Source organism: Eucyclogobius newberryi, unplaced genomic scaffold, assembly GCF_026437365.1.
Source record: "Eucyclogobius newberryi isolate DKJ021-1_F unplaced genomic scaffold, fEucNew1.0.hap1 SCAF_2, whole genome shotgun sequence".
Lineage (NCBI taxonomy): Eukaryota > Metazoa > Chordata > Actinopteri > Gobiiformes > Gobiidae > Eucyclogobius > Eucyclogobius newberryi.
Window position 1 is genome coordinate 40,905,922 of NW_027315834.1, and position 25,890 is coordinate 40,931,811.

Genomic DNA, 25,890 nt, shown 5'->3' on the forward strand with positions numbered 1-25,890 from the left:
ACACCGTTTCCACCCAAACCTGCTATTGGTCAGTCTCAGCAACGCTTCAAGTGAGTGACAGTTGGATTTAACCAACTGTAATGAGGTGAGAACTCTCAGAACGAGCAGATTACTTTCTGGTTACTTCAATTTTACATGAATCTGGATAACCTTTAAATTGTAATCTGGCTCTAGCTCAAAGGTCAGAGTTCAAGCTAAGCCCAGTTAGATTTGGGGGATATATACGTTTTCTTCATGCAGGTCAATTTAATGTTTCGATTAGATGTTTAACTGATTAAACAATTAAAAGCAGCTTTCCACTCCGGTACAATGAAACAATTCTTCGATCAGTTCAGTCAGTCTTACTTGAATTGGATTATTGACAGAGACTTTAGGTTATTTAGTTGTGAGACTCTTTGGCAGCCACCACATGACACAGGAACTTTATTTTGTTTATGGACATGACGTTTCACCCGTCTGTATTAAGCAGTCATGTTAAAATAGCCCAAATGGAGCACTTCCTTCTTACACAAATAGCTTTTCCTGACCCGTAAATAAACTGTGCTTTACTTGGAAAGCCCCCAGTCTCATTAGAGCTCAGAGGCCGCTCATAAAATTCAGAGGAAAGGGCAAGAAATTATATCAATCTGAGTCAGAACACACTGTACTCGGATACATTTTGCTCAGGACTTTGGGGTTCTGAAGTTCGCCTACCTCTTTTTAATAGAAATCTCAGCAAACATTTAAGGTGAGCCGTTTTGCACCGTTATTCATCCGTCTTCTTGTAGTAATATTGTTTCAGTTCTGTGCTGCGCTGGCCAAGCTAAACAAGCCATCTGGAAGCGCACGGAGACAAGAGTCCTGAGCGGGGTGCACGGTTCCCCTCATGCATACCTTCCGATTCATTCGATCTCGTCTCAATCCATCGCGGTCTTTTAATTCTCTCTTAGTTTCACAACATTGTACAATCTGTGAACCTTGTGCCTTATCTCCCACATTTCAACAGCCTGTCTTCTATCAAGCGGAGTCCGTGCTGTGGGGCTGAAACTATATGAGCTGTTGCGTATTTCAAAACAAGTCTGAGTCAGGGGATACATCTATATAACAATCTACAGTGCAGCAGTCACTGTTTCAGATTTTCCCTGGAGTTTGTATTCTTGTGTAACAGTACAATATGAACCGTGACCTCCTAAATCCCTCTCTCTCGCCCTTCACACCAAATTAAGCTAGCAGGATTTCCTCATCCCGTTAAGAGTTACACACGGAGGTGCAAAGTGACAAAGTACAAAAATAAAAACCACAGTACTTACATAAAATCTTTAGGTATCTGTGCTTTACCCCAAGTATCGTATTTTCCGGACTATAAGTCGCACCAACCATAAAAGGCATAAGAGAGAAGAAAAGAACGTAAATAAGTCATGAAATGCAAGTGTGAAAATAACAAATAATATCACATATAAGTCGCTCCGGAGTATAAGTATATTAGTATAAATATAAGTCGCAGCTAGCCAAAACTATGAAAAAAGATGCGAATTATAGTCTGAAAAATACAGTAGTTTTTACATTGGATACATTTTACTTTTACTACAATTGAGAGCAGCATGAATTTGTCAACTTTTCATGTTTTTTTTCAAGCACGTTCATGGTAACATCCGGCATAAAGTTTTTGAGTTCAAGTCCTGACTTTGAGCAAATACAAATTAAAAAAATAGTTAGAAAATGGATTGGAATCAAAATCATCTCATTTAACGCTTTAAACTTCTTTTACTTGTACTTTTACTTATTACTCCTAAAATACATTTTTAAACTGGTACTTCAATACTTTTACCCAAGTTGATTCAATCATGTATCAATCATAAAACGCACCTACCGCTCACCTGCAGCCGCGTGCGGCTCGTCCCCACGAGCAGCACGGTTCCGTGTGTCTAAGTGGATGGATCTATCATGATATAGTTCCCTTAGTGTACGGGTCAAAATTAAGACGGAGAAAGACAGTTCGAGCTGTCTCTGAAGAGACGGAAATCTACGTGAGACGAGAGATGCGATGCGATCCGTTGCGCTAATAAACAAATGCACGTGTGTGTTGTATCAGTCCATACGGGGGAGTGCGCATGCGCACTTCCACCTGCGTTCTCAAATCGCCCAACAATCGTCCATTGCGCCTTTAAGTAACAAAATTGAGAGCTTGTTTTCACATATCCAGTGCTGCCTTCCCACTCCCAGACAAACGGCAGGCCCATGCAGACGTGCAGAAACATTAATAAGCGTGCAAACACATGCTCAAGCCGCTACTGCCGCGCCGTTCATTTGGTTTATGTAAACAAATGATAAGCAATAAAACGTTCCCATGGGGACTACAAAGGCCTGTAGTTTTGAGTGAGTGAGAAATGAATCACAAAAGTGTAGAAATATCCCCTCATGCCATCATTTGAAATTACAACATAACTTTTTTCATTTTTGTTTTTAATTAGCTCGTTTTGGAGATTTTTTTACAATAACTTTAGTCAATATTAAAATTGAGCATATCTTAAAACGACATTCACAATATTGTCTAAATTTCCACATACTGCCCACATCTAGTTGTAGTTAAATATTCCTTCCTGGTCTGGGATTAGAGACTTGACCAGGCAGCATGCCATTTGTCAGGCCAGAGAATTGTACCCTTGAAAGTTGAGAAGTGGCAGTGTGAACCACTTTGTATATGTCCAAATCAGAGGTTTTCAATCATAGGGAGTTGCCCTTCACTTCAAAACTAGGAATCATCTAGTTGGCACCGCATTTTTATGTCCTGTTATTTGCGAGGTAAGTATTTGCTGAGCTAAAACAGAAGTAATAGTGTCAGACTGGTTGGAACTGCAATTTCCAATTTGAGCCAGTGCCAAATTTGCATCAAAATTCAATCTTGACATTTCCAGATGCTTCTGAGCAAGTGCACAAACGTCTTATTACGGCAACGCAGAAGTGGACAGATATGTAATATGATATACTTATATATACATATATTTATACAAGTTAAATATGGGCCAAGCGTTCTTGAAAACACAATATTTAACTACTTATAAACTTGAGCAAACAACAAATAAGTCCAGAGAAACATTAATGCCAACTGACTTTAGTGTAATATTTAATGTGTTTGGTTGCTGTGACAGGTAAGAGATTTGACCTGTCTTTATCACAATTAAACATAATGAAACTTCCTTTAAACACTCTAACTTAAATGACTGGAAAACTGAGGCTCCAACTGACCGATAACACTTTTAACTGTTTCTGGTTATTTAAATAATGAAAATATAGCCAAGCTAACAACTAGCATGATTGACTCAAATATGGTAAATGACTAAAATTTTGGATGAACAAGAACTGTCTTTAAATGGGATTCAGAATGATGGACTTTTGCCATAACAACCCACAATTCAAAATTAAATATCTTTTGAATGGTCGACCGTCCTCAAAATGGCCCCATGTTACAGGAAGCTGACACACACCAGTCGGCAACAGGTCAAAGACACAGGACTGGAAAAGCACAGGTGTTAATAATAAAACCTACAGAAGCTGAATTATATTTAACCCTGTCTCTGCCGACTGTTGCCATCGGAGACCATTAGTGATATCATCAGTAACTCGTGTGTAGGGCCCGCAGGGAGACGCTCACGTTTATGACTTACTTGTTGTGACCCTGTTTCCTTTGATATTTTGGCAGAATTGTGTTGAATCGCACTACACTAACAATAAAAGACACATTTCCAAAGGTGAATTTTATAGATCCTTGAGATATATATATATATATATATATATATATCAGAAAACTTTCCAAAGTTCTGAATGGAGGCAAAAGTGAAGTGGAATGTTATGTGATTCCAATGGAGGAACTGGGATTAACCTCAGAATATCAAAATATATGAACAATCAAGGTTTTGCCAGATGCAAACCCCCCAGACACATGAGTGATATCAGAGCCTGGTTTGCAGACATTTACTCATGTATTTTACATTATTTATTTATGTAATGATGTCAGTTAATCATTGAAACTGTATTAGAACAGAACAAACCACACTGTGCCAGTGTGTACAAACTATTTTTTTAACACCAGACTGCTAGTCCCGGTGCGTGAGAACCAGATTACATTAGTCCACTCCAGTGTCTCCTGCTGATACCCCCTGATCCACCTCAGCCCCAGATTAATGTTAGTCCGTCTGGGTTTTACCGTCACTAACTAATACCATTCATCAGAGCAGCCAGAACAAACCACACTGTGCCAATGTGAGCTGAGCCAAGTCAAACAAAGCCTTGAGTGCAGAGTGTTCAGGCCACGTAAGGTATTTAAGAGAAGCCGCAAGCTCTTTCACATTTTAATGATAATACCACTTGCATTTTTGACATTGCTATCACTAATGTGTATAACATACTTTTGTGCTGAGAAACTTGAGAAAGGCCTCCAAGCACACACAGAACACGCATTGGTAGTTCTGTTTTATAATAAATAACACGTGTAGCATATTCAGAGAAGAGAAACCGCTCATAAGGAAAGTCCTGAATTTAAAAAAAAGAGAGAGAGAGTTGTTTATGAAAATGTAGAGATCACAGACAAATCGTGAGGACGAGACCATGAATCCGTCAAGGAACCGTGTGCAGTGAGAGGAGACATCTGCAATCTGTCCATTCATCAATTAGAAACAGAGATGAGGAGCGAGTGGGGGTTTGTCTGTGCATATGCTGGGTGCACCATGGGAAAAATGGCTGTGAGCTGTGTGTGTGCGTGTGTGTGTATGTGTGTGTATGTGGAGAAGACTCGGGTAATCCTTCTTAGCAGCTGGGGGGGTTTGGTTAAAATCGTGTGACAGTAACTAGAACTGGTGAAGGTTTAATTCCAGAACTACAATCAACACCACAGTGTGTGTGTGTGTGTGTGTGTGTGTGTGTGTGTGTGTGTGTGTGTGTGTGTGTGTGTGTGTGTGTGTGTGTGTGTGTGTGTGTGTGTGTGTGTGTGTGTGTGTGTGTGTGTGTGTGTATTTGGGCTGAGAGTAAGATAATAGTCTGAGCCAGTGGTACCCAAAGTGGGGGGCCTTAGAGGCAATGCAGGGGGCCACTCAAAGGTTGTCCACACAACAAATATAATACTATTTAGTGTGAAATCCATATTTACAACTGCAAATCAGTACAAAGAAAACAATCATTATTTTTTATGTAGATCTAAAGGAAAAAAACATTATATATACTTTTTAATAGATTATTATTGGGGGTTGATAAGGGGGCCGTGGCACCGCAGACTTTGGGAATGGCTGGTCTGTGCAAATTGACTAATTCCGAGTAGCTCTGATAAAACAGCAGGGAACAGCTGATAATGAGCTCACGCTGGAGCTGCCTAAACTGAATGACTTCATAAACAAACCTCAAACTGGCTTTAAACTGTATTTTTAGATTTTATGACAGTGTTGCATGTTTTGACCTAATATACTAAATACTGCTATAATAAACACAAAAGATCAACTTCAACAACTGCAACATTCACGTGTAAGATTTCACAACCCAGATACATATATGGCATCTTGTATCCACCTATTTCAGGAAATACCCACAGGCACCGCCATTAGTTCTATCCCAGTATCGACTGGGCTGCCAATCTCAGCCAATAAGATATATTTAGACCACAAAGTCCTTTTCAACCCGCAGAAAAGGATGTTGGTGCATATGAATATTAAACATTTCACACAAATCAACTAACTTTAGGTGATATTTTAACAGCAAGACTTTAGTTCTCCATTGAGATTAGCTAAAGTGGCCGTATCTGCTTGTCAATGCCTGAAGCTAAGCAGGACAGGGCCTGGTGAGGACTTGGATAAGAGACCACTAGAACACCAGGTTCCACAGTGGGACGCTACAATGTCCTACACCTACAATGTCCACCTGCCTTGAAGGTGGGAAATACACTGTAATAATAATAAACTGGAAATGGTCAAACAATTCCGGGTCAGAAGTTGAGGGCAGGGCATAATAAGGTAAATAAATGATGTTTGTGTGTGAGGTGTATTGTCCCTTTAACAAGTCTGCAAATGTGAAAGAGAATTTGTTTCATCAGATTTAGAATTTCTCACTTAGTTTTTTCTATTTTTGATTTCAGTCATTGGATTATGCAGTACACATTTTCATAGGGTTTTTCTCAGTTTACAATTTTAAAAAAATCTGATTTTTCAAGCCCTCAAATTCAACATTTTAAATTCACAGTGAGTTTAGCAAAGCAAGAAATTAGCAATGAATCTCAACTTTGCTTTGAATTTCTTTCTCTAATTTGAGGGTTTGAAAATCTATGCATGATTTTTTTTTTCCTTAGAATTGTTGATCAGAAAAACAAAAATATTTTTTTAAATAAAAACAATTCAAATATGTTGTTTTAAAAGGTTTTAAATTCAGTGTTAGAATTATCCAGTATTTACAATTGAAAGCAACAAATGACCTTCCATGCTCTAACAAGTCCTCCGCTCCTCATTCATGTGATTTCGTTATTTTAGACAAACAAATATGACGCAACATTTAAACACAGAGCACTGTTGTTTATGATGTTATTAGAGGATGTCATCATTTCTGACAACACGAGCCCAACAATGTCTTTGTGTGGCTGTTCCCAGAAGCCAGATTAGAGCGTCTGCCCCAAACTCTGCTCACATGGAAATATAGCCTTTCCCTTATTACAAATGTGATTAATTCAAGTTGAAACCCTCAAGGTAAAAGTCCAACGCTGCAAAGGTATAGATAAAAAAGAAGATAAATGTGTGACGTAATCTTCCAAACAAGGGTATAAGTTTCTATTTCTGTATTTTGTGTCAGTCTGATTTTCTAATTATCACTTACCGTAGGATAGCACCTGCGGTAAATATGTATCATAGCTTTACTTCTGTTAAGTTGCAATTTGGGATGACATTTGTGAAAAATAAAAGTTTAAAAATACAGGAAGTAAGAGTTCTAAAACTGAATCCCTCTGTGATGTCATCAATTTGTGACGTGCCATTGAAAACAAAGAGACAATTTACACTAAACTGACACACTTTTCGGACAGTTTAATCGTTCATTCAACAAAATAAAAAGGTGTTATCGAGGAATATTTATTGTCAAATCCTAATCCTGTAATTTAAATGGATTTTGGCTCCGGTTTTCAGTATGGTTGCTAGGTAACAGTTGTGGAATTACCTCTACCTATGTCATATTTGCTGCCCATGTCCAACCAGGAAGTACAATGATAAACTTTACAAAAATGGTCAAACTGAGGACAAATGGGACAAATGTTCAGTCGAATCTGAAATATAATTGTGTTCATTACGTTTTAGTGAAACGTGTGGTCTATAAGTTATCTGCTTTTTATTAATACTTCTGTACCTACTCTGTGTTGCAACACTGGAATTTCCCCATGGTGGGACAAATAAAGGCTTATCTTATCTTAAAACAAAAAGAATTGCACTCAAAATACATAAGCAGCCATGCCAGATGATTACAAATGAAGCAAAACACCACACATACGGTACACATAAGAATAATTCCCTGCATAGTCACGCTTAAGGTTAAGATTGGCGGCATATGAGAAAAGCATAGGAGGTGTTTTGGCAGTGGTGAAAGTGCTAAAGCTGTAGTAAACCTGAAGAGACACTGCTAATGTTGACTCTGTCCGTCTGCATGCTTCTGGACAGGTTGCACAGTATTTCGACATTTTTTTCTCCCCCCCAAAAAAACTCTGGCGCACAAGGAAGCCACAAAAGAATGAGAAGAATCCTGTGGTAGGAGAGTCTTTTTAGGTCATGGATGTGAAACCGTCTTTGACAAAAAAAAGGAACTGGATGTTACAGTACTTTTGTTGTAGTTAAGAAAACTAACACGAGCTACTCTTAAACAAGACTGTCAATCTTGAACAGTGGAACTTTTGTCGGCCCACACAGCGCAATTAGTATCAACAAGTACGACAATAACTGTTATAAGCGTACTCCTGAAAGGTCACACCAACGGCTTTGAAGGATGGGTCAAACGCAGCCAGGACTTTTCCTTTACGGGGACAATAAAGTGTGAGTGATTTTCTAATTTTGACTTTACGTGATGGAAATAATACTAGTATTGATAGTATTACAACAAGGAGCGGTTTGTGACGAAAAGTGGAAAAATATATTACGGAAGTGGAAGAGTTTTGAAACATATTGATGACATTACACAAGGAAGTCTCAGAAGTCTATCCAAACGTTTGGCACAATTTGAGTAAAAAACACAATTTCTGAACATTTAAACTTTTATTTCAACAAAATAAAGGTGATCTTGAGTGTTTTTATTTGTTAAATAATAACTTCTGTGACATTAGAGGAGTTTTGTCCCAGTGTACAATATGGTTGTACAATTATGGGATTTCCTAGTAGGAAGTAGGAAGTAAAATTATAAACCTGGAAAAATGCTAAACTGGGGTAGAATTAATAATAATAATAACTTTTATTTATATAGCGCTTTTCAGTGACCCAAAGACGCTGAACATAATAAAAAAGGGGGGGGGGTATTTACAGACAGGGGGGACAACACGTACAGAACACATTAATATACAGATAAAATGAACAAGACAGAAGAAGTAGAGAGAAAAAGATGGGGATGTAACAGGGGGTAGAAGTGTAGGCAATGGGGTAGAGGAGGCTAGGGGTAGGGGAGGTCATAGGCTTGGGTGAAGAGGTATGTTTTTAGGCGGGATTTGAATGTTGTGAGTGAGGGAGAGTGGCGGACAGGTTGGGGGAGGGAGTTCCAGAGTCGGGGTGCTGTTCGGGAGAATGCTCTGTCGCCAAAAGTTTTGAGTCGGGATGTTGGTGCAGTCAGGGTGAGAGAGGAGGAGGATCGGAGAGCTCGGGTGGGGCGGTGGGGGATGAGGAGGTCAGACAGGTAGGGGGGGGCAAGGTGGTGAAGAGCTTTGAAGGTGAGGAGGAGTATTTTAAAGTTTATGCGCTGCTTGATGGGGAGCCAGTGGAGAGAGCGGAGAACGGGAGTGATGTGATCACGGGACCGGGTGTGGGTGAGGAGGCGGGCAGCGGAGTTTTGGACCATTTGGAGTCTATGGAGGGAATGGGAGGAGATGCCAGTGAGGAGGGAGTTGCAGTAGTCAAGGCGGGAGGAGATGAAGGCATGGATGAGGGATTCAGCAGCGGGGAGGGTGAGGCAGTGTCGGATTTTGGCGATGCGGTGGAGGTGGAAGTATGAGGTCTTGACAATGTGGCTGACATGGGGAGTGAAGGAGAGGGTGGGGTCCATGATGACACCGAGATTGCGTACCAGGGTAGAGGGGGTGATGGTCGAGGTGTCGATGCTGAGTGAAAAGGGACCAGTTTTATTGAGAGTGGATTTGGTGCCAATGAGGAGGAGCTCTGTTTTGTCACTGTTCAGTTTGAGGAAGTTGAGAGTGAGCCATGATTTTATTGTAGAGATGCAGGTTTCGATGTGGCTGAGGGGAGGGTTTTGGGTGGATTTGGTGGTGAGGTATATCTGGGTGTGTTAGCGTAGCAGTGAAAGTCCAGGTTGAGTTGGCGGAGGATGTGACCAAGGGGGAAGATGTAGCAGATGAAGAGGAGGGGGCCGAGGACTGAGCCCTGGGGGACCCCTGCGTTACTGGGGAGAGGGTGGATGAGTGACCGGAGAGGGAAATGAACTCTTGCCTGTTGGTGAGGTAGGATGTGAGCCAGTCAAGTGCAGAGCCCTCAACACCCAGTTGGCGCAGCCTTTGTAGGAGGATGGAATGGTTTATAGTGTCAAAGGCTGCGCTGAGGTCTAGTAGTAACAGGATGTTGAGGGCCCCGGAGTCTGCAGAGGTGAGGAGATCGTTGAGTACTTTGACCAGGGCTGTTTCAGTGCTGTGAAGTGGGCGGAAGCCAGATTGGAGGGGTTCATAGAGGTTGTTTGACTGGAGGTGGGTGTGAAGTTGGGCGGCGACGATGCGTTCCAGCGTTTTTGAGAGGAACGGCAGGTTGGAGATGGGGCGGTAGTTGGAGAGGTTGGCGGAGTCTAGGGTGGGTTTTTTGAGGATGGGGGTGATGGAGGCCAGTTTGTAGATGGAAGGAACATGGCCGAGGGATAAAGACTGGTTGAAGAGGGTGGTGAGATGGGGGATGAGAGCAGGGAGGCAGGCCTTGGTTAGAGTCGTTGGGAGGGGGTCGAGAGAGCAGGTGGTGGTTTTGGAAGCGGTGATGAGGTCTATGATATGAGAGGAGTTAACAGAGGAGAAGGTGGTGAGGGCAGGGAAGGGTGGGTGGTCAGGGAGAGGAGGGGGGGCAGGGGTGGGGGTGGTGATGGAGTTAATGGAGACGGCAGTCATGGAGCTGTTGATTTTGGAAATTTAGTCATTGAAGGCAAGGAGGAAAGAGTTGCAGAGGTCAGGGGAGGAGGGTGGAGTGATGTCCGGTGGCTGGAGCAGCTTGTTGACGGTGGAGAACAGGGTGCGAGGGCTCCGGTGGGAGCTGTTGATGAGGGTGGAGAGGTGGGCAGATTTGGCGGCTTGGAGAGCGTCACGGTAGGAGGAGATGTGTAGTTTGAAAGCTTCGGCGGGTTCTTTTGAGGAGTCGTTCGAGTTGGCGGCCAGTCTGCTTCATGGTGCGGAGTTCAGGGGTGTACCAGGGGGCGGGGTTGATGTATGAGACGGAGGAGGTTTTCCAGGGGGCTAGGGAGTCAAGGGAGTCGGAGAGGGTGGTGTTGAGCATGACAGCATAGTCGTCGGGGGAAGAGGGGGGGGGGAGTCAGGGGGGAAAGCAGAGGATATGAGCTGGGAGAGCGTGAGGGGGTTGACTGACTTGATATTGCGGTAGGTGATGGTGCGTTTTTTGGGGTTGTGGGGCGAGGGTAGGGGGGCGGAGAAAAGGATGCAGAGATGATCAGAGAGTGGGAAGGGGAGGGGGTGGGGCTTAGATATGGGTAGGAGAGAGGAACAGACTAAGTCCAGAGTGTGGCCTTTGGTATGGGTGGGGAAGTCAATATGTTGGGTGAGATGGAAGCAGTCCAGGAGAGAGAGGAAGTCGGATGTCAGTGGGGCGTTGGGGCAGTCAATGTGGATGTTGAAGTCACCAGTGAGTAGGAGGCGGGCAGAGAGAGAGGATGCGATGGTGAGGAGTTCAGACAATTCAGTGAGGAAAGAGGGGTGGGGCTTTGGGGGACGATAGATCAGGATAGCGGTGATAGTGATAGAGTTGGGGAGGGAGAAGGCGAGGTATTCAAATGATGAGATGGATGGAAGGTTGAGGTTCAGTTCAGTGATGGATGTAGATTTTTTATGAATAACAGCAAGACCTCCCCCACGCCCGGAGAGGCGGGGTTTGGCAGTGTAAGTGTAGTTGGAGGGAGTGGCTTGGTTGAGAGCATAGAAGTCCAGGGGCTGTTGCCATGTTTCACAGAGGAGAAGCAGATCAATGTTATTGTCCAGTAGCAGTTCAGATATAACAGGTGATTTGTTGGAGAGGGAGCGGCAGTTCAGCAGTGCAAGGGAGATGGATGGGGGCGCGGAGATGGATGGGGGCGCAGGGGTGGGGGGCGGAGGTTGCTGAGGTTGGCAGTGCGGCAGGTGGGGGTGACAGGGGGGCGAAAACTAGTCCAGAGTGAGGGGATAGGTGAGCCGTCGTTGGAGTGTTGGTTATGGGAGAGACCAGAGCCCCTGTGGATGTAGCGGGGCCGGCGAAGGATCCCAGCTGTCAAACGTATCTACTTCTCAAACGTTTAACAAAATCATAGATAATACTGCATTTTAAATGAGTCAGACGCACTTAATAACCGAAACATTAATGAACGGTTCAATTCAGCCGACCATTCTCACCCTGGACAAGGACTATTTGAGCCACTCCCCTCAGGCAGGAGGCCACTCCCCTCAGGCAGGAGGCCACTCCCCTCAGGCAGGAGGCCACTCCCCTCAGGCAGGAGGCCACTCCCCTCACTTCTTTCCCTCTGCCGTTGGACTCATGTGCTCCGTCACCCGGAAAGGGAACAAGCGGTAGAAAATGGATGGATGGATGGATGGATGGATGGATGTTCACTTTCTGCACTATGTATGTAAATTCAACTGTACATTTTGTGTACATAGTAAGCCAATTTTTGTTTATCTTATAGCATGTTTTTATTTTTATCCTATTGTAGATTTTAATTGTTTTTCTTTAATGCATGCTCTTTTTGATTTTATATATGTTTTTTTATTTTTATTTCATTGTTCATTGTTTTATGTTGCACCAAATCACCAAAGCAAGTTGCTATGTTGCATATGTGTTGACAATGGCAATAAACCTTTTCTGATTCTGAATTCCTTCCATCAAGTTGTCCTACTCTATTTTCAGCCATCCTAATTCTGGAATCTGAACCTGATGACAAAGTATAACAGATGTTATTTATATGTTTTGTGTATTGTGTGTTATTGTGTTTTAATGATGTGTTGTTTATTTATGACAGAAAGGCTTACCGCTACACTACTGAGAACATTCTTATCTCATCAGAATCAGAAAACTTTTGTCAGTGAACATAATTCCCAAACTACGAATGTGCTTCAGCAACACTGTGCGACACAAAACAATAGTAAAAGACAAACTATGAGCACTTTAAATACTAAATAACAAATATAAATACAATATACATGACCTGTCTTCTGGGCATTGAGCTCCAGGTTGTTGCTACTGTACCAATGTCGTCTGCAAACTTCATCCGTTTTACAAAGTGATTGGTATTTTTTCTTTAAATTCATGGTCTGTATATATATATATATATGCATTAATAATCTGGACAGCCACTCTACAAAAATATTTTTTTTTAAAGGAAGAAGAAAGAGAAGGTAATTTGTTCTGACAGATGAAGAATGAGAAAATATCTACTTCTCAAAGCAGGACCACAAGGTCGCATGTTTGGAAAGAATACTGTGGGAAAAATGTATCACAGTATTTTATAACGTCATGTCAAATTGTCAAACAGGGAAATACAAGTTGCTGTAGAAACTGTGGCTGCCAAGTAGCTCATCATTATCATGTGTTTTAGGACTGTCCTGTTGTCATTAAATATTGCACTGAGATCCATAAAGTGTTGCAAAACTTTTTTTAGCACTGGCTTCTATAGCTGCTAGATTAAAACTAAATTGCAATTGGCAAATCGCAATTATTTATGTCACATATTTTCCTTAAAAAGCAACTATTACGCAAAATCTTACAAGAAGGGTAGATCAAATAAGTCTTCGAACGTCCTTCTCCTTTTGAGCTTCATGGACTCCATAAGATATATTATAAATATTTTTTCCCATCTTGTGTCTTTTTATGCAATCAATATATGGATGTTTACAATGTTTTGGCTGATGCTCAAATAAATAAATACAAATATAAAAACAGCTATATATATTGTTACAGCGTCTGTTTCAAATGTGAACTTTGAAAAACCTAAATCACAAAATTGTGATCACAATGTGTGTCAGAAAAATCTAAATTAGCATCTGACTGGACTCCAGAACTATGTATCTGGGCCTCAGAACTCCTGCCACGGACACAATAAATGGATACCTTGGGTCATCACAAAGAAAGGGACGAAACAAATTGAACCAACATTCTTAGGTTCATGACTCATGGCCTGATGTGTGGATATTTTGGTTACAGTTGTGTGAAATAAGACCAATGGAATCCAGCAATGATTTACACATTTCAGTAGAGTGTGTACGACTAAGAAATTCCCTCTAAAAACAAATACCTTGGCTTGTGCCTCTCATCTTGATAACAAATGTCACAAGTCTTTAATTATGCTGTTATCCAAGCAGGACTTTGAAACTGACGTCAAGGTTTCTGTACCCACTGACTGATTTAAATGTCACATCCTGTTTACTTATTCCCTTAATTTACGGTCTAATCTTACAGAAACAACACATAGCAGTCGGTGGTGCAGGTCATTTTTCACTTCTGTGTCAAGTTGTCAGATTAAGGAACTGCGATGACGAACAGGCTGCTTGTTTAGTACCGAGCTCCTCTCAGTGAATAAAGAAATAACAGTACAAATAACAACATAGATCCAATTACAAGTCAGACACTTTGTATGACTTCATGAAAAAGGCATGTCATAAAATGGGAGATAGAGTATTGGGGAAACGTTCCTGTTGTTCTGTTACAGACAAACACGGCTTAAAATAGAACAAGGGTTTTATTTTAGCTGGGCCTGTTTTTGGTATTGCTTTGCATTTGAAAGATTTAAGATATGTATTTGTCATGTGATTGTAAAACATAACCATTTCAAGTGGCGTACAAGAGAGTATTTTTTTTTTCATTGTAGCAAGAAATTGTATTCTCTTAGTTAAGGCGAGACACTGCTATATAACCAAACAACTGAAGAAACATTTCAAATTAACCAACATAAAAAGCTCATCTAGGCAAGTTCATTTGTAGAGCACAATTCGTATGTAAAGTGATTCAAAGGGCTTTGCATAACAGGAAACGATGCATTGAAATCCGTATACAAACAGATAAAGTAAAACATAAATAATCGTTATAAAATGTACTTTTTAAAAAGGTGAGCGCAGATCAAATCCTTTCAGTTGTATCCACATTTAAACAGATGTAATTTTGCTGATTAAAGCAAAGTGCACAGCAGCATATGTCGGGAAAGACCTTGAGAACCATGACGACAAAAGCCGTGGTCTGGTTTCCAAGCAACATCCATGTTCAACTCTTTTTCTATTCCACCTATCACGGTAAACAAGTCCAATGTAACCGTCTCTCTATCATCAGGATGCCATGATGAACATGAGAATCAAAAAGATACTAGGTTAGAAAAAAGCCTGAGAAACTGCAAAGTCCTTGAACTTTGTCAAACATTCTCCTGAACAATGACCTCCTCTGTCCCCCTCCACATAGCTGAATGAATTTGCAATAATTATGTAATATTAGGCCTCCAGGTTCAGGCAGGTTCACATATGTAGAGTTCAAGTGCAAAGGAGCCAGGGCAGAATGATATGTTATTGCACATGGTTCCAGTTGTGAATTATATAATATAATATAATATAATATATATATATATATATATATATATATATAAATAATTTGTGTTATATCTATGACAAAATGCAATTATCATGTTGTTTTGAAAGACTTTTAATTGCTACCTTATGGTATCTTGCTCTTCGTGCAGTATTTGTCTTATATTTTCACTCAATTACTTCTTATTACCACATCACATATGAAGACACTAATATTAACAGTATCTGTGTCAAATAATCCCTTTTTTATATCATTATTATGATACTAGTTTTTTTTCTACAGCTGACAGGGACTTTCTAAGGCATCATGAAACTTTTCTAAGGGAGGGCCACCTCCTGCCACCCGCTTGTCTCCATGTTTTGTTGCTAACAAATTCCATAAAAATCATACAGATCCGACTTGTAACTTGGCCTGGTGGTGTCACATGCTCATCTCCACACAGAAAAATAGGTGGCGGATCCTCAACCAGAAAGGTTACATAGTGCACCTTCAGAGGACACATATTGTGCTTTTAACCATGTTCTAACTTTGTTTCCTCAACAAAAACATATGTGGATTGTGCTTGGCGGTAATTCACGCTGGTTTCATTCATCCTGTTTACCAGGATCTCTTGCTCTGAGCCTCAGAAAACACTTGTGACATCAAACGTAGAGCTACAGGAGGTCTTCTGTGCTGTTTTTAAGTCCATAAATCATCTCCAAACTTGTTCAGTGTACTGCCTTCAAATCACTTGCATGCTTGTTTTAGCATGTCAGGAAAAGCTAGCCTAATGCACAATATGTGTCCTTTAAAGTGAAGACCAGGTAGAAAATAACAATATTTTAAAAATAAATCTCTCAAATACAGCCTATTAATATATCATAAACACAACGGAAATCAAACCTAGCCCAAATTAAAAGCTTGTTTTTTCCTTCTCTTGATCTTCTGCTGCTCATCCTGCCACACCACACACTTAATCTCTTAAAGACAGTCTTCATAACCAAGTGCTCATTTGTCAGTATTTGCCCTCTGCATGTGCACTCCTGTGGACACTCCCTGACAGGCGCCTTCATCCGGGATCCCTGCCTGTCTTCCTGTCAGCCCAAACACTCTGACACCACATGAGTCAAGGCCCACTTCCTGGTGGAGTAAAGTACCATGGACTCTGACCCACTGAACCAATCACAGGAACCGCTCCCAAACCTCTGATTCATGCACATGGATCACAGCCACATCATGGACCTGATGCTTCCAAAAGAGCTCATCCTCCCAACTGACTCATTATGAACTGTGTTGTTGTTCTGGGTTTCTGATACTTTGCTAACAACTTAAATCTTCAACCCAACAATTAATATGATCTCCACAATTAAAGAAAAGAGGCACAACATTCTAAGTTAGATATGGGATCATGTAGTTCATATGTGACGGACACTGAGGGGAACCATCTGGACGCTTTCACATTTTCAATCATTTCTTGACAGTGTTAGGACCCCACTGTGACCTTCAGAGCCTAAAACCACTATTTGTCTTGCTTTGACCCATTTTAGAGCCTGTAAAATCAATTCGGTCATATATGGGTCAACTTTGGCTAGGAACTGTTGTGTGGTGTATTAAAATAGAGGTATTCTTTGTATAGTTTGTGTTGCAGACCTAGCAGAGGGGTTTAGTCATGCTAAAATGTGTGAACTTTGTCTACAACAGCATGTTCTGGTTTATATAAAGAAGTAGTAAATGCAGTTTCATTGTTGTCATGTGAAGCACAATATTCCCAGGCCATAAAGTACCACTGACCCTAAGGGTGAGAGAGTGGCATAAATCATAGTTTAAGCTTTACATGCACAGACTGTGAGTCAGCTGCAGACAGTGCACTGTCCACACATGCAGCGCACACAGCAGCAGATACCACACACATGTGTTACTTACATCAGTTTTCCTAAACTTGGCTTTGAGGCTCTTCATGTTCAATCCAGTCCATGCAGTCACCCACTTCTTCACTCACTACAAGGAAAGCAAAGCAGAGACTCGTAAGAGAAACAAAGTCTTTTTCTGACTCTGCCACCAAACAGTACTGTTAAGGTCATTAGCAGGTGTCAGCCTTGGACCTGGCCAGTACAGCAGTGGGCAAACGAGTTCATACGTTTGTCTTTGTGCCATTCTCTTGCTATGCATTATTTTCACATGACATTATGTTATTACCTTCAGGAATTTGATGTTTGAGTTAACCTTCAACCTTCAAACAATCATTGAAAGCATCCCTAAACTCCTCTCTTAAGACATAATCTGCATTCATGAATTGTAGACCGTATTACTACAAAACACTATATAGGGAATATAATATATGGAAATACAGAGATGGATTATGTGGGCAGTGGACAGTGTGAAAAACTGCTGGTGGGTGTTTCAAGGATAGTCAAGGCTGAACTGCTTTGTCAAACTGCTATTCACAGCAAAGCTCTCAGCATCATAGCTATAATTCTGTCTTTTCACTGTAATGTGAATGTCATGAAAATGGGACATTTTGCCATTTGCATTAGATACAAAGTCTGCTTAGGCGCATGTTTTCTCCCTGGAGCATTATAATAATGCTGCTTCTGAAGAAGAGGCTCGACATTTAAGAAGTAGAAGCGTTTCATCAAGCTCCAGCAAGAATAGACTGTGAAAAATGATTAACCTGGCAACCCTTTGTATACAACATGTACATGTGCGCCCTGCACAAGCATCAGTCACACCAAAGCACCACAATGTCCCGTTTTACGCGTCTTAACTGCTCCGAGAGGCTGAACAATAGATGTCCAGGGCCAGTGTCGTTTCATTTACAGCCTGATGCCTCAGAACTACGAGCAGATGTGATTCTGAGCACTAAATAAGTTGTGGTAAATAACTGGACACACACTTACCTTGATACTAGTCCAGACTGAAACATACGAGACAAGTGGCAGCAGACCTGGAGGATAAAGACAGCAGAGTCCGCGCGAGCAAACCGCGAGTTACAGCGGAGCAGCAAAGCCGCGGTGCGTGAAGCAGAGTGTGAGCTCAGAGCTGTGCTGTGCCGGCAGCAAACATTCAAAGTTGTGTGTTCACAGTCCCAGAGCTCAGAGCTCAGAGCTCACAGCGCGAGCTCAAATGCTGTGTCCGCTTCAGTCAGTGACGTCACCCCCCCTGCTCCGCGGCGCAGGCTCGAGCTCCATTGTGCCCCCAATCTTCAGGTTCAGGCCAACACTGGGAACTGTGGGAACTGTGGGAACACTGGGGGCCTCCGCTGTAGTCACACTCAGAATGTGCTGTCTGTAAATTAAGTAAATAATTTGTTTTAATGTAGAATCAATACATGAGACCAAAGTTTAAATTCTGATGTGATTGGACAAAAATAGATTTTGACTGCAATAAAAATGCAAGGTTACGTTAGCTATAAAGGGACACAATGCATGTACATCTTACTTGTAAGTAGTATAATTATGTTTGTAATTGTGAGGCTTTTTTCACAACTGCCACATGCTGTAGATGAGATGTGAACTTAATTAACTTAATATATATATATATATATATATATACAGGCGACCTTATCTTTTCAAACAAGTATTGTGTGTGTAAAAATAATACAACCAAAATCATTTAGAAGGCAAAATCCTCCATGGTCTGTGTAATGGCTCCATCTAGCGGTTGTTTGCATCATGACTACGTAGAGAAAACGACCAAACAAAATAAAACTTGTGCCTACGGTAGGCTGTAAAATAACTAAGACAATATTTTAGTTTGTGTTGCACTAGCCAGTGCCTAGAATAGTTTGTATCAACCCTGTAATCAATGAGTACCCAACATTGTGGTCATTTTTGTTTTGTTTTTGTATTTCTCTCCACATTCAATCGTGTTTTTATTAATCTACAGTGGTTGAGTGTAAATCACAAGGTATCAAAATCTAATCAAATAGATACCAACACAACTGCTGTCATGTGACAAGAAAAAAGATAGTATACAATGACAAGATAGTTGAATCCAAGGTGTGGCAAGTCAAACGAAATGAAAAGCTTAAAATGTGTTACTCTGGCCACAATACAGACCACTGCTGGTTGTAAATAGACTTTACTGGTTGTAAATAGACTCACATAAGCAAGCCTTATGAGTAAACTATTTTATATTTATAAGAACAATCAGACTTTTCTTACCCGGAAGTTGTCATCGAAACAGGAAATTGTAAACATTCGTTTTAAAGGAAGGACCCCGACCCATCAAAACAAACACCATTAGCTCGGTTAGCTGTGGATTATAGGTTTCTATTCGCCGCGATGAGGAAATCGTGTTGTATTTACAGCACTGGAATTATTTCTATTTTAAGTCTCATTTTAGGTATTTCATTGGTGTTGTCCAGCGTGTTTCCTCATTTTCTCCAGGCGCTTGTGAAAAAGGTAAACAAAGATATTAGCAGCAGATTTGTGCCATGTCAGTCAAATGTTTTTGTTTGTTTGTAGTATGGTAAATGTTCAGAGAGCTTAACCTTAAGCTCTCTATTATGATTGTTTAGTCTCATGTGAAGATTCTTCTTTAAGATGGTTGAGTTGCTTTTTTGGTTTGGGTATTTAATAGGATTGTGTTCTCTAATGTAATGTAAAGTAAGCAGGGTTGTGACATAGCGACTATTTTGTTAAATCTTGCTGATGATTTACTTAATACACCTGGCTGTGTTAGCAAACAAAGATAAAGTACCACAGAATGACTGTATTTAGTGAGTAAATGTAGTTCCTTGCCCATGGTCTTGTGCAATGACTGCTTTTGTCATATGATGTGTAAAGTGCCTAATCAGCAGACTATTCTGCTTAGAAGTCACATATTGGTGTCCTGTGATGCTTTCTGAGCCACTGCCCTGTGTATTCCTCAGGAGATCATTTTGAAGAATGGTACCGAGGCGTTTAATGCTTGGGAGAACCCACCAGCTCCCATCTACATGCAGTTTTACTTTTTTAACCTGACAAATCCACTGGAGATGCTGGAAGGCGACAGGCCTGCTGTTGTGGAGATTGGACCATACACTTACAGGTGAGGAAGGAAAAGGAAGAAGCACGTGCAGAGATCTCCATGTAATCACCCTCAGTGCAGTATGTTATCAGCATTTTACATTTAACAGACACCTAACCTAACAGCCGGGACATATTTAACCATACACAGTGTTTCAACTACAGCCGGAATCATTCACTTCTGTAAAGTGATGCAAATTTATTTTTAAACTTTTTATTTATACCACTCATATACCAGTTCATATAAAGTACATCTGAGAATTATTCACGAATCCCATATCCCAATATTTGCCATGACACTCAAAAGGTATCTCAGGTACATTCTTTTTCCACTGATCCTCTCTGATGCCTCTACAACTTGATTGGAGTCCACGTGTGGTAAATTCAGTTGAATGGACTTGATTTGAAAAGCACACTCCAGTCCCACAGACAACAGTGTCAGAGAAAAAAAACAAGCTGGTTTGTTCTGGTTTGATGAAAGAAAGATTTAACACTTTGGCTTGAATAGCAAGCGTCAGGTCTGGAGGCACCGCTCATCACCTGGACAGGACCATCCCTACAGATGGTAGTGGCAGCCTCAGGCTGTGGGGGTGTTTTTCAGCCGCAGGAACTGGGAAACTAGTCTGCATCAACAGAAAGATGAATGTAGCTGTGTACAGAGACATCCTTGATGAAAACCTGCTCGAGAGCACTATGGACCTCAGACTGAGGAAAAGAGATTTGAGGCTGTAATTAGTGCCAAAGGTGCTTCAACAACGTTTTGAGCAAAGGCTGCTTTCACTTCCAGCATTGTAATTAAACTCCTGGCTTGTGTAATAGATCTGTGTTCCCAAGTTTCTATTCCAGTTTATTTTGTAAACTTGATGTACTCTGGATGTTGACCATTTTGGTATTTGTAGACAAGAAACAGGACAATAAAGTCTATACTCTGGCAGACTGGAAGCTATTGTCTTAAACCCGGGTGTTATGTGTCAGGAGACCGTTAAAATAATCTGTCTATAAATGCATACATGATATTTCCTAATCACACTAAGCCATTGAGCCTTTTATTCTAGAGGTAAAAGACTTGTTTTAGTGATCGAGTTTTTATGATTATTGAAAGTCAGATCAGTCTAATAATACGTCAACATTACGTCTCTCTTTTTGATGGAAAAATATTGTTAAGTGTGTCACTAGTGTACACTGCACCAATCTACTCTTTTACTTGTACTTGAAGATATGTTTTTGGTTGTTTTTTGTTTTTCTTTTAAAAGTACATAATATAGTCTTTTTTCACCAATAGAGAGTATCGGCCTATGGAGGAAGTCAGCTTTTTAGAAAATGGAACCAAAGTATCAGCTGTCAACCGTAAGACTTACATATTTCAGCCCGATATGTCAAGAGGCCCAGAGACTGATCTGATCCGGACTGTTAACATCCCTGCAATGGTGAGCATTTTTAAAGTGGTTAATAATAATGATTTTATTTAAATGTAAAAAATGTGACTGAGCTCTCGTGTTTGTCAACAGGCTGTAATGGATTTATACAAGGACTCTCGCATTATGGCCAATATAATCTCAGCCTTAATGACGTCCTTGGGGGAAGGTCTATTTACCACCCGAACTGTTGGGGAACTTCTCTGGGGCTATGAAGATAGACTTCTTCAAGACCTCAAGAAGCTTAAACCGAGTATCGATGATGTTTTTGGACTCTTCTACAAGGTGATTTATTGCTTTATTTGTCTACATGCCTTTTGTTTCCCGTGACATGCTGCAACATATATTTTATTTCCTATTTCCAGAATAATGGTTCTAATGATGGAGAATATGTTTTTTTGACTGGTCTGAAAAATTCCAAAGACTTTGCGAGAGTGGACACGTGGAATGGGAATAGGTAATCACTCATCATTGCTCAAATACTTAAACGAAATAATAACTAAACTAAACTAAATAGGGCCCAAGTGTTCATGTGGCGCCAAGAAATAACATTTTCTGTTGGATATTGTGGGAGGTTTTTGAAAGTTTTAATCGTATGTTTGTTTTTGTTTCTCTGTGTAGATCTTTAAATTGGTGGACAACTGATGAGTGCAACATGATTAATGGCACCAATGGAGCGTCTTTTCACCCTGTCGTCACGAGAAATGAGACGCTCTACATGTTCGTCTCAGATCTGTGCAGGTTAGCGACACACACTCTGTCATTTATATCAATATTGTTGGATTTCTTACGATTTACAGCGGCAACAATTGAGCAGGATTATATTCCATTGGTCATTTATTTAGTGCCAAGATCATGTACCCAGCCACTTAACAGGAGCAGCTGACTGTAAATATTCAGAATGTAACCTTAACCTTTTTAAGTTTCAAATTTGCAAGTATCTAAAAATATATTTCCGTAGTTTATATTTGTTTTGTAACTGACTACACTAAATAATATTGCCTTTATATGAATTGTGCGTGACAAAGATTCCATATTTCTCCCTTCCCTTGAAACGGCATCCACACAAGAAGGGGCTAAATTGGGCTATAGCAGCTAGAAATGTGTGTTCCTTCTTAACTGTATTCCAAAAACCTAAATGTATTGTTTAAATGAGGTCTTCTGTAGATTAGAAAACAAACTAGTTCTACAGAAAGTACCACTAAGGAGCCTACCAGTTGTATCTTTGAAAACTACGGGTACAGTCTGTATTATAGGACCGTAGTCGACTCAAGAAATACTTGGTCGACTAAAAACATGCTGTCGTTCAATAAGTCGACTAAACAGGACGTGGCATGAAACTGGCAAAAGCTCTTCATCCAAACCAAACTGTGATAGATGGAGGTTATGCAAAAACAACAATTTATACAGAAAGTTATGAGTAAACATGTAAAAAGGCAGCTTGAAACTCACAATTCAAATGACTCACACACCGTTATAAACGCCATTGACTGATAAATCAACTAAACGACTTAAGCCTTCTGTAATAGTCTCAGTTTTAATCCATCCATCCATCTTCTGCCGCTTTATCCGGGGCCGGGTCGCGGGGGCAGCAGTCTGAGCAGGGACTCCCAGACTTCCTTCTCCCCAGCCACTTCCTCTAACTCCTCCGGGGGGATCCCGAGGCGTTCCCAGGCCAGCCGAGAGACATAGTCTCTCCAGCGTGTCTTGGGTCTTCCCCGGGGCCTCTTCCCGGTGGGACATGCCTGAAACACCTCCCGAGGGAGGCGCCCAGGAGGCATCCGGAACAGATGCCCGAGCCACCTCAGCTGGCTCCTCTCGACGTGGAGGAGCAGCGGCTCTACTCCGAGCTCCCCCCGTGAAAACTCATTTCGACCGCTTGTATCCGCGATCTTGTTCTTTCGGTCACTACCCAAAGCTCATGACCATAGGTGAGGGTAGGAACGTAGACCGACCGGTAAATAGAGAGCTTTGCCTTTCGGCTCAGCTCCCTTTTTACCACAACGGTCCGATGCAGCGACTGCATCACTGCAGCCGCTGCACCGATCCGCCTGTCGATCTCACGCTCCATCCTTCCCTCACTCGTGAACAAGACCCCGAGATACTTGAACTCCTCCACTTGGGGCAAGGACAGCTAGAAGTTTTAAGTTAAATCAATTTGAGCATTAATAAATCAATATGTTCCGATGATGCACTAGATATTACATTAGGATTGGGTTATTGTGTATTAGCCAGTTTCTTTAGATTTTCTGTGTGATTCTTCTTTCCCTTGTCCAGATCTCTGTATGCAGAATATGAAGAGGATGTTAGCGTTAAAGGCATCCCGGGGTATCGTTTTAGTCCTCCCACTAAGGTCTTTGCAAGTGCAAAAGTCAACCCAGACAATGCTGGTTTCTGCGTTCCTGCTGGAAACTGCCTGGGCTCTGGAGTCCTCAATGTCAGTCCGTGCAAACAAGGTGAAACGTGCTTTTGATTCAAACCTTCAAATGTGATATTTTCATTGTCACTTTGTTTTGCATTCACAATTTTATTTATTTGTTCAGGGGCACCAATTTTGATGTCTTCCCCCCACTTCTACCAAGGCGATGATACATTTGTCCAGGCCGTCTTTGGCATGGAGCCTAAAAAAGAATGGCACCAAACCTCCATTGATCTTAATCCAGTATGTTTTCATAACCTCTAGGTGGCAAACGTCCACAGTAGGAGGCTTTTATAAGCGCTGGTTAAAAATTAAAACATTTGTGCATGGCACCAGGCTGCCCCTGACTGATAACGTCTTATCAGGATTAAGAGGTGAACTACGGTAATCTAAAATCACCAAATGAAAAAGTGCTTATGTTTTTTAATCAACAAATGTATTCATCCAACAAAGACATACCGGTATGTTTTTGTAAGTACCAACATATTTTATGGTTTATAAAGAACTAAACTCTACAATCTCACAATTTGAACTTTTTTAATGATCACATTAATCTGGAGTTGCGAAAAGCCTGCACTAGCTACTGGTCTTGTCATAAAGGTGTTGGGGTCATATCTAGTTTGAGCTGAACATTAATGAAAAGCAAAACAACAACTGGCTGAGAATTTGAAACGATATCTATAGTCTCCTCTTTTGTTGTGCAGTTGACGGGAATTGTTCTGCAAGCTGCCAAGCGCCTCCAAGTCAATGTCTTTGTACAGAAAATTGGTGTTTTCAGGTAATTTGTTTTCACCTCACTTGTTATTCCCCCCCTTTTAACACGTCTGTAATGGACACCATAATCTTTATAAACAGACTTTTGAACATTGCTCTCTTCCTTAATATACATGCACTAAACACTGTGTAAATATGGTGTTTCAGAATAACAAGTGTACATGTCGTTGAACTGTGTGTTTTTTGTCTTCTAGTCAAACTGGTAATGTTAGGAACGTGGTCTTCCCTGTGGTTTGGCTCAATGAGGTTTGTAATAGACTTTTATGCACAATACACATCGGTAAATGTGACATGTGATGTGTATTTGACCCTGTAATCTGTCTTTCCTTGTGTGTGTCAGAGTGCTGTCATTGATGATGCCTCGGTGCTGAAGCTAAAGACGGTTATGGTGGAGCAGACTGTTTTGGTGAATATTCCCTTCATGCTGATTGGCCTGGGCATCCTCATAGGACTGCTCTATATGTTCCTCATGTGTCAACAGACCGTTCCAGAGGTAACACATCACACAGTTAAACCTGACATATTACTCACTTTTCTCTCTGTCATTTATTTTAATTGTGTGCGTTGTGATTTTCAGAGTACGTCTGCTGAGAGACTGCCGCTTCTGTCATAGCGACGCAAAGAAGCTTGTGAAGCTCTTCTTATACCACTAAAGTGTTGGCTTCCTTTCATGCGTTTTATAGGCATGGCTTTTTATTTGCAAATACAAGTGCAGTGGAGAAAGTTTACTGATAAATTCAAAGGGAATATACTATATTGCGCGCAGGAATGTTTTTACAATTATGATTTTTCAACTAAATTAACAATTTTAACAGAGTGTGAACATTTTTGTTTTCATATTTTTCCATTTTATGTCCTATTCTTTTCTTGGGTATTTCTTTCTGCTGTTTAATTAATTTAATTTAATTAGTTGTTGGTGATAAGCATAATTGCACTTTTGGAGCAGATTTTGTTCCTGTTGGTAACTCTTGCCTAAAACATTTGTGGATTCTTCTACGTGTTACAAATGTTTTTTGTTTTGTGTGACGTTGTCCTACATATACTCCAAACTACAGAACTGAAAATAATAACTAAATATCTAACTGTGTGCTGCATTAACGTCATAGATGTTCAATAAACATGTTCAATTTTATGAATTTAATTTTGTCTTAAACTTTTTAAATACTTTTTGCTATTGGTTATTTGTTCAAAGAACTCAACCTTAATCTGACTCTAAACACCACCACAATTAAATACATTGATTTGTGCAATAATTTACTATGACAAATAATATTAATACAATTTCATGTTTAATTATTATTTTCTAGTTGGCTGTAAAAAAAAAAAAAAAGCTTTTATTATAA

At 40.7% G+C, this 25,890-nt stretch overlaps 2 protein-coding genes across 4 annotated transcripts in view; one reads left to right on the forward strand and one right to left on the reverse strand.

The window, feature by feature from the left end:
- rai14 (retinoic acid induced 14) overlaps positions 1 to 17,890 on the reverse strand; it is a 34,733-nt gene extending 16,843 nt beyond the window's left edge. For both annotated transcript variants that reach the window (XM_072455377.1, XM_072455376.1), the window contains exons 1-2: positions 17,828 to 17,890; positions 16,854 to 16,928 (exon numbers count right to left, since the gene is read on the reverse strand). In XM_072455377.1, the coding sequence (XP_072311478.1) occupies positions 16,854 to 16,889 (36 nt within the window). In that variant the 5' untranslated portion in view covers positions 16,890 to 16,928; positions 17,828 to 17,890. The remainder of the gene's footprint in view (positions 1 to 16,853; positions 16,929 to 17,827) is intronic.
- Positions 17,891 to 19,138: 1,248 nt separating this feature from the next.
- scarb2c (scavenger receptor class B, member 2c) lies at positions 19,139 to 25,453 on the forward strand. 2 transcript variants are annotated; one of them, XM_072455384.1, is made up of 12 exons: positions 19,139 to 19,333; positions 19,804 to 19,961; positions 21,222 to 21,384; positions 21,469 to 21,639; positions 21,720 to 21,811; positions 21,976 to 22,095; positions 23,632 to 23,810; positions 23,898 to 24,016; positions 24,478 to 24,551; positions 24,742 to 24,793; positions 24,888 to 25,040; positions 25,125 to 25,453. In XM_072455384.1, exons 1-12 carry the CDS (start codon positions 19,214 to 19,216, stop codon positions 25,158 to 25,160), a joined length of 1,437 nt encoding a protein of 478 aa, XP_072311485.1. In that variant the 5' UTR covers positions 19,139 to 19,213; the 3' UTR covers positions 25,161 to 25,453. The 2 variants fall into 2 exon arrangements, with proteins under 2 accessions (XP_072311485.1, XP_072311484.1); XM_072455383.1 differs by having other exon boundaries at positions 21,222 to 21,366; positions 21,448 to 21,639.
- Positions 25,454 to 25,890: the final 437 nt, after the last annotated feature.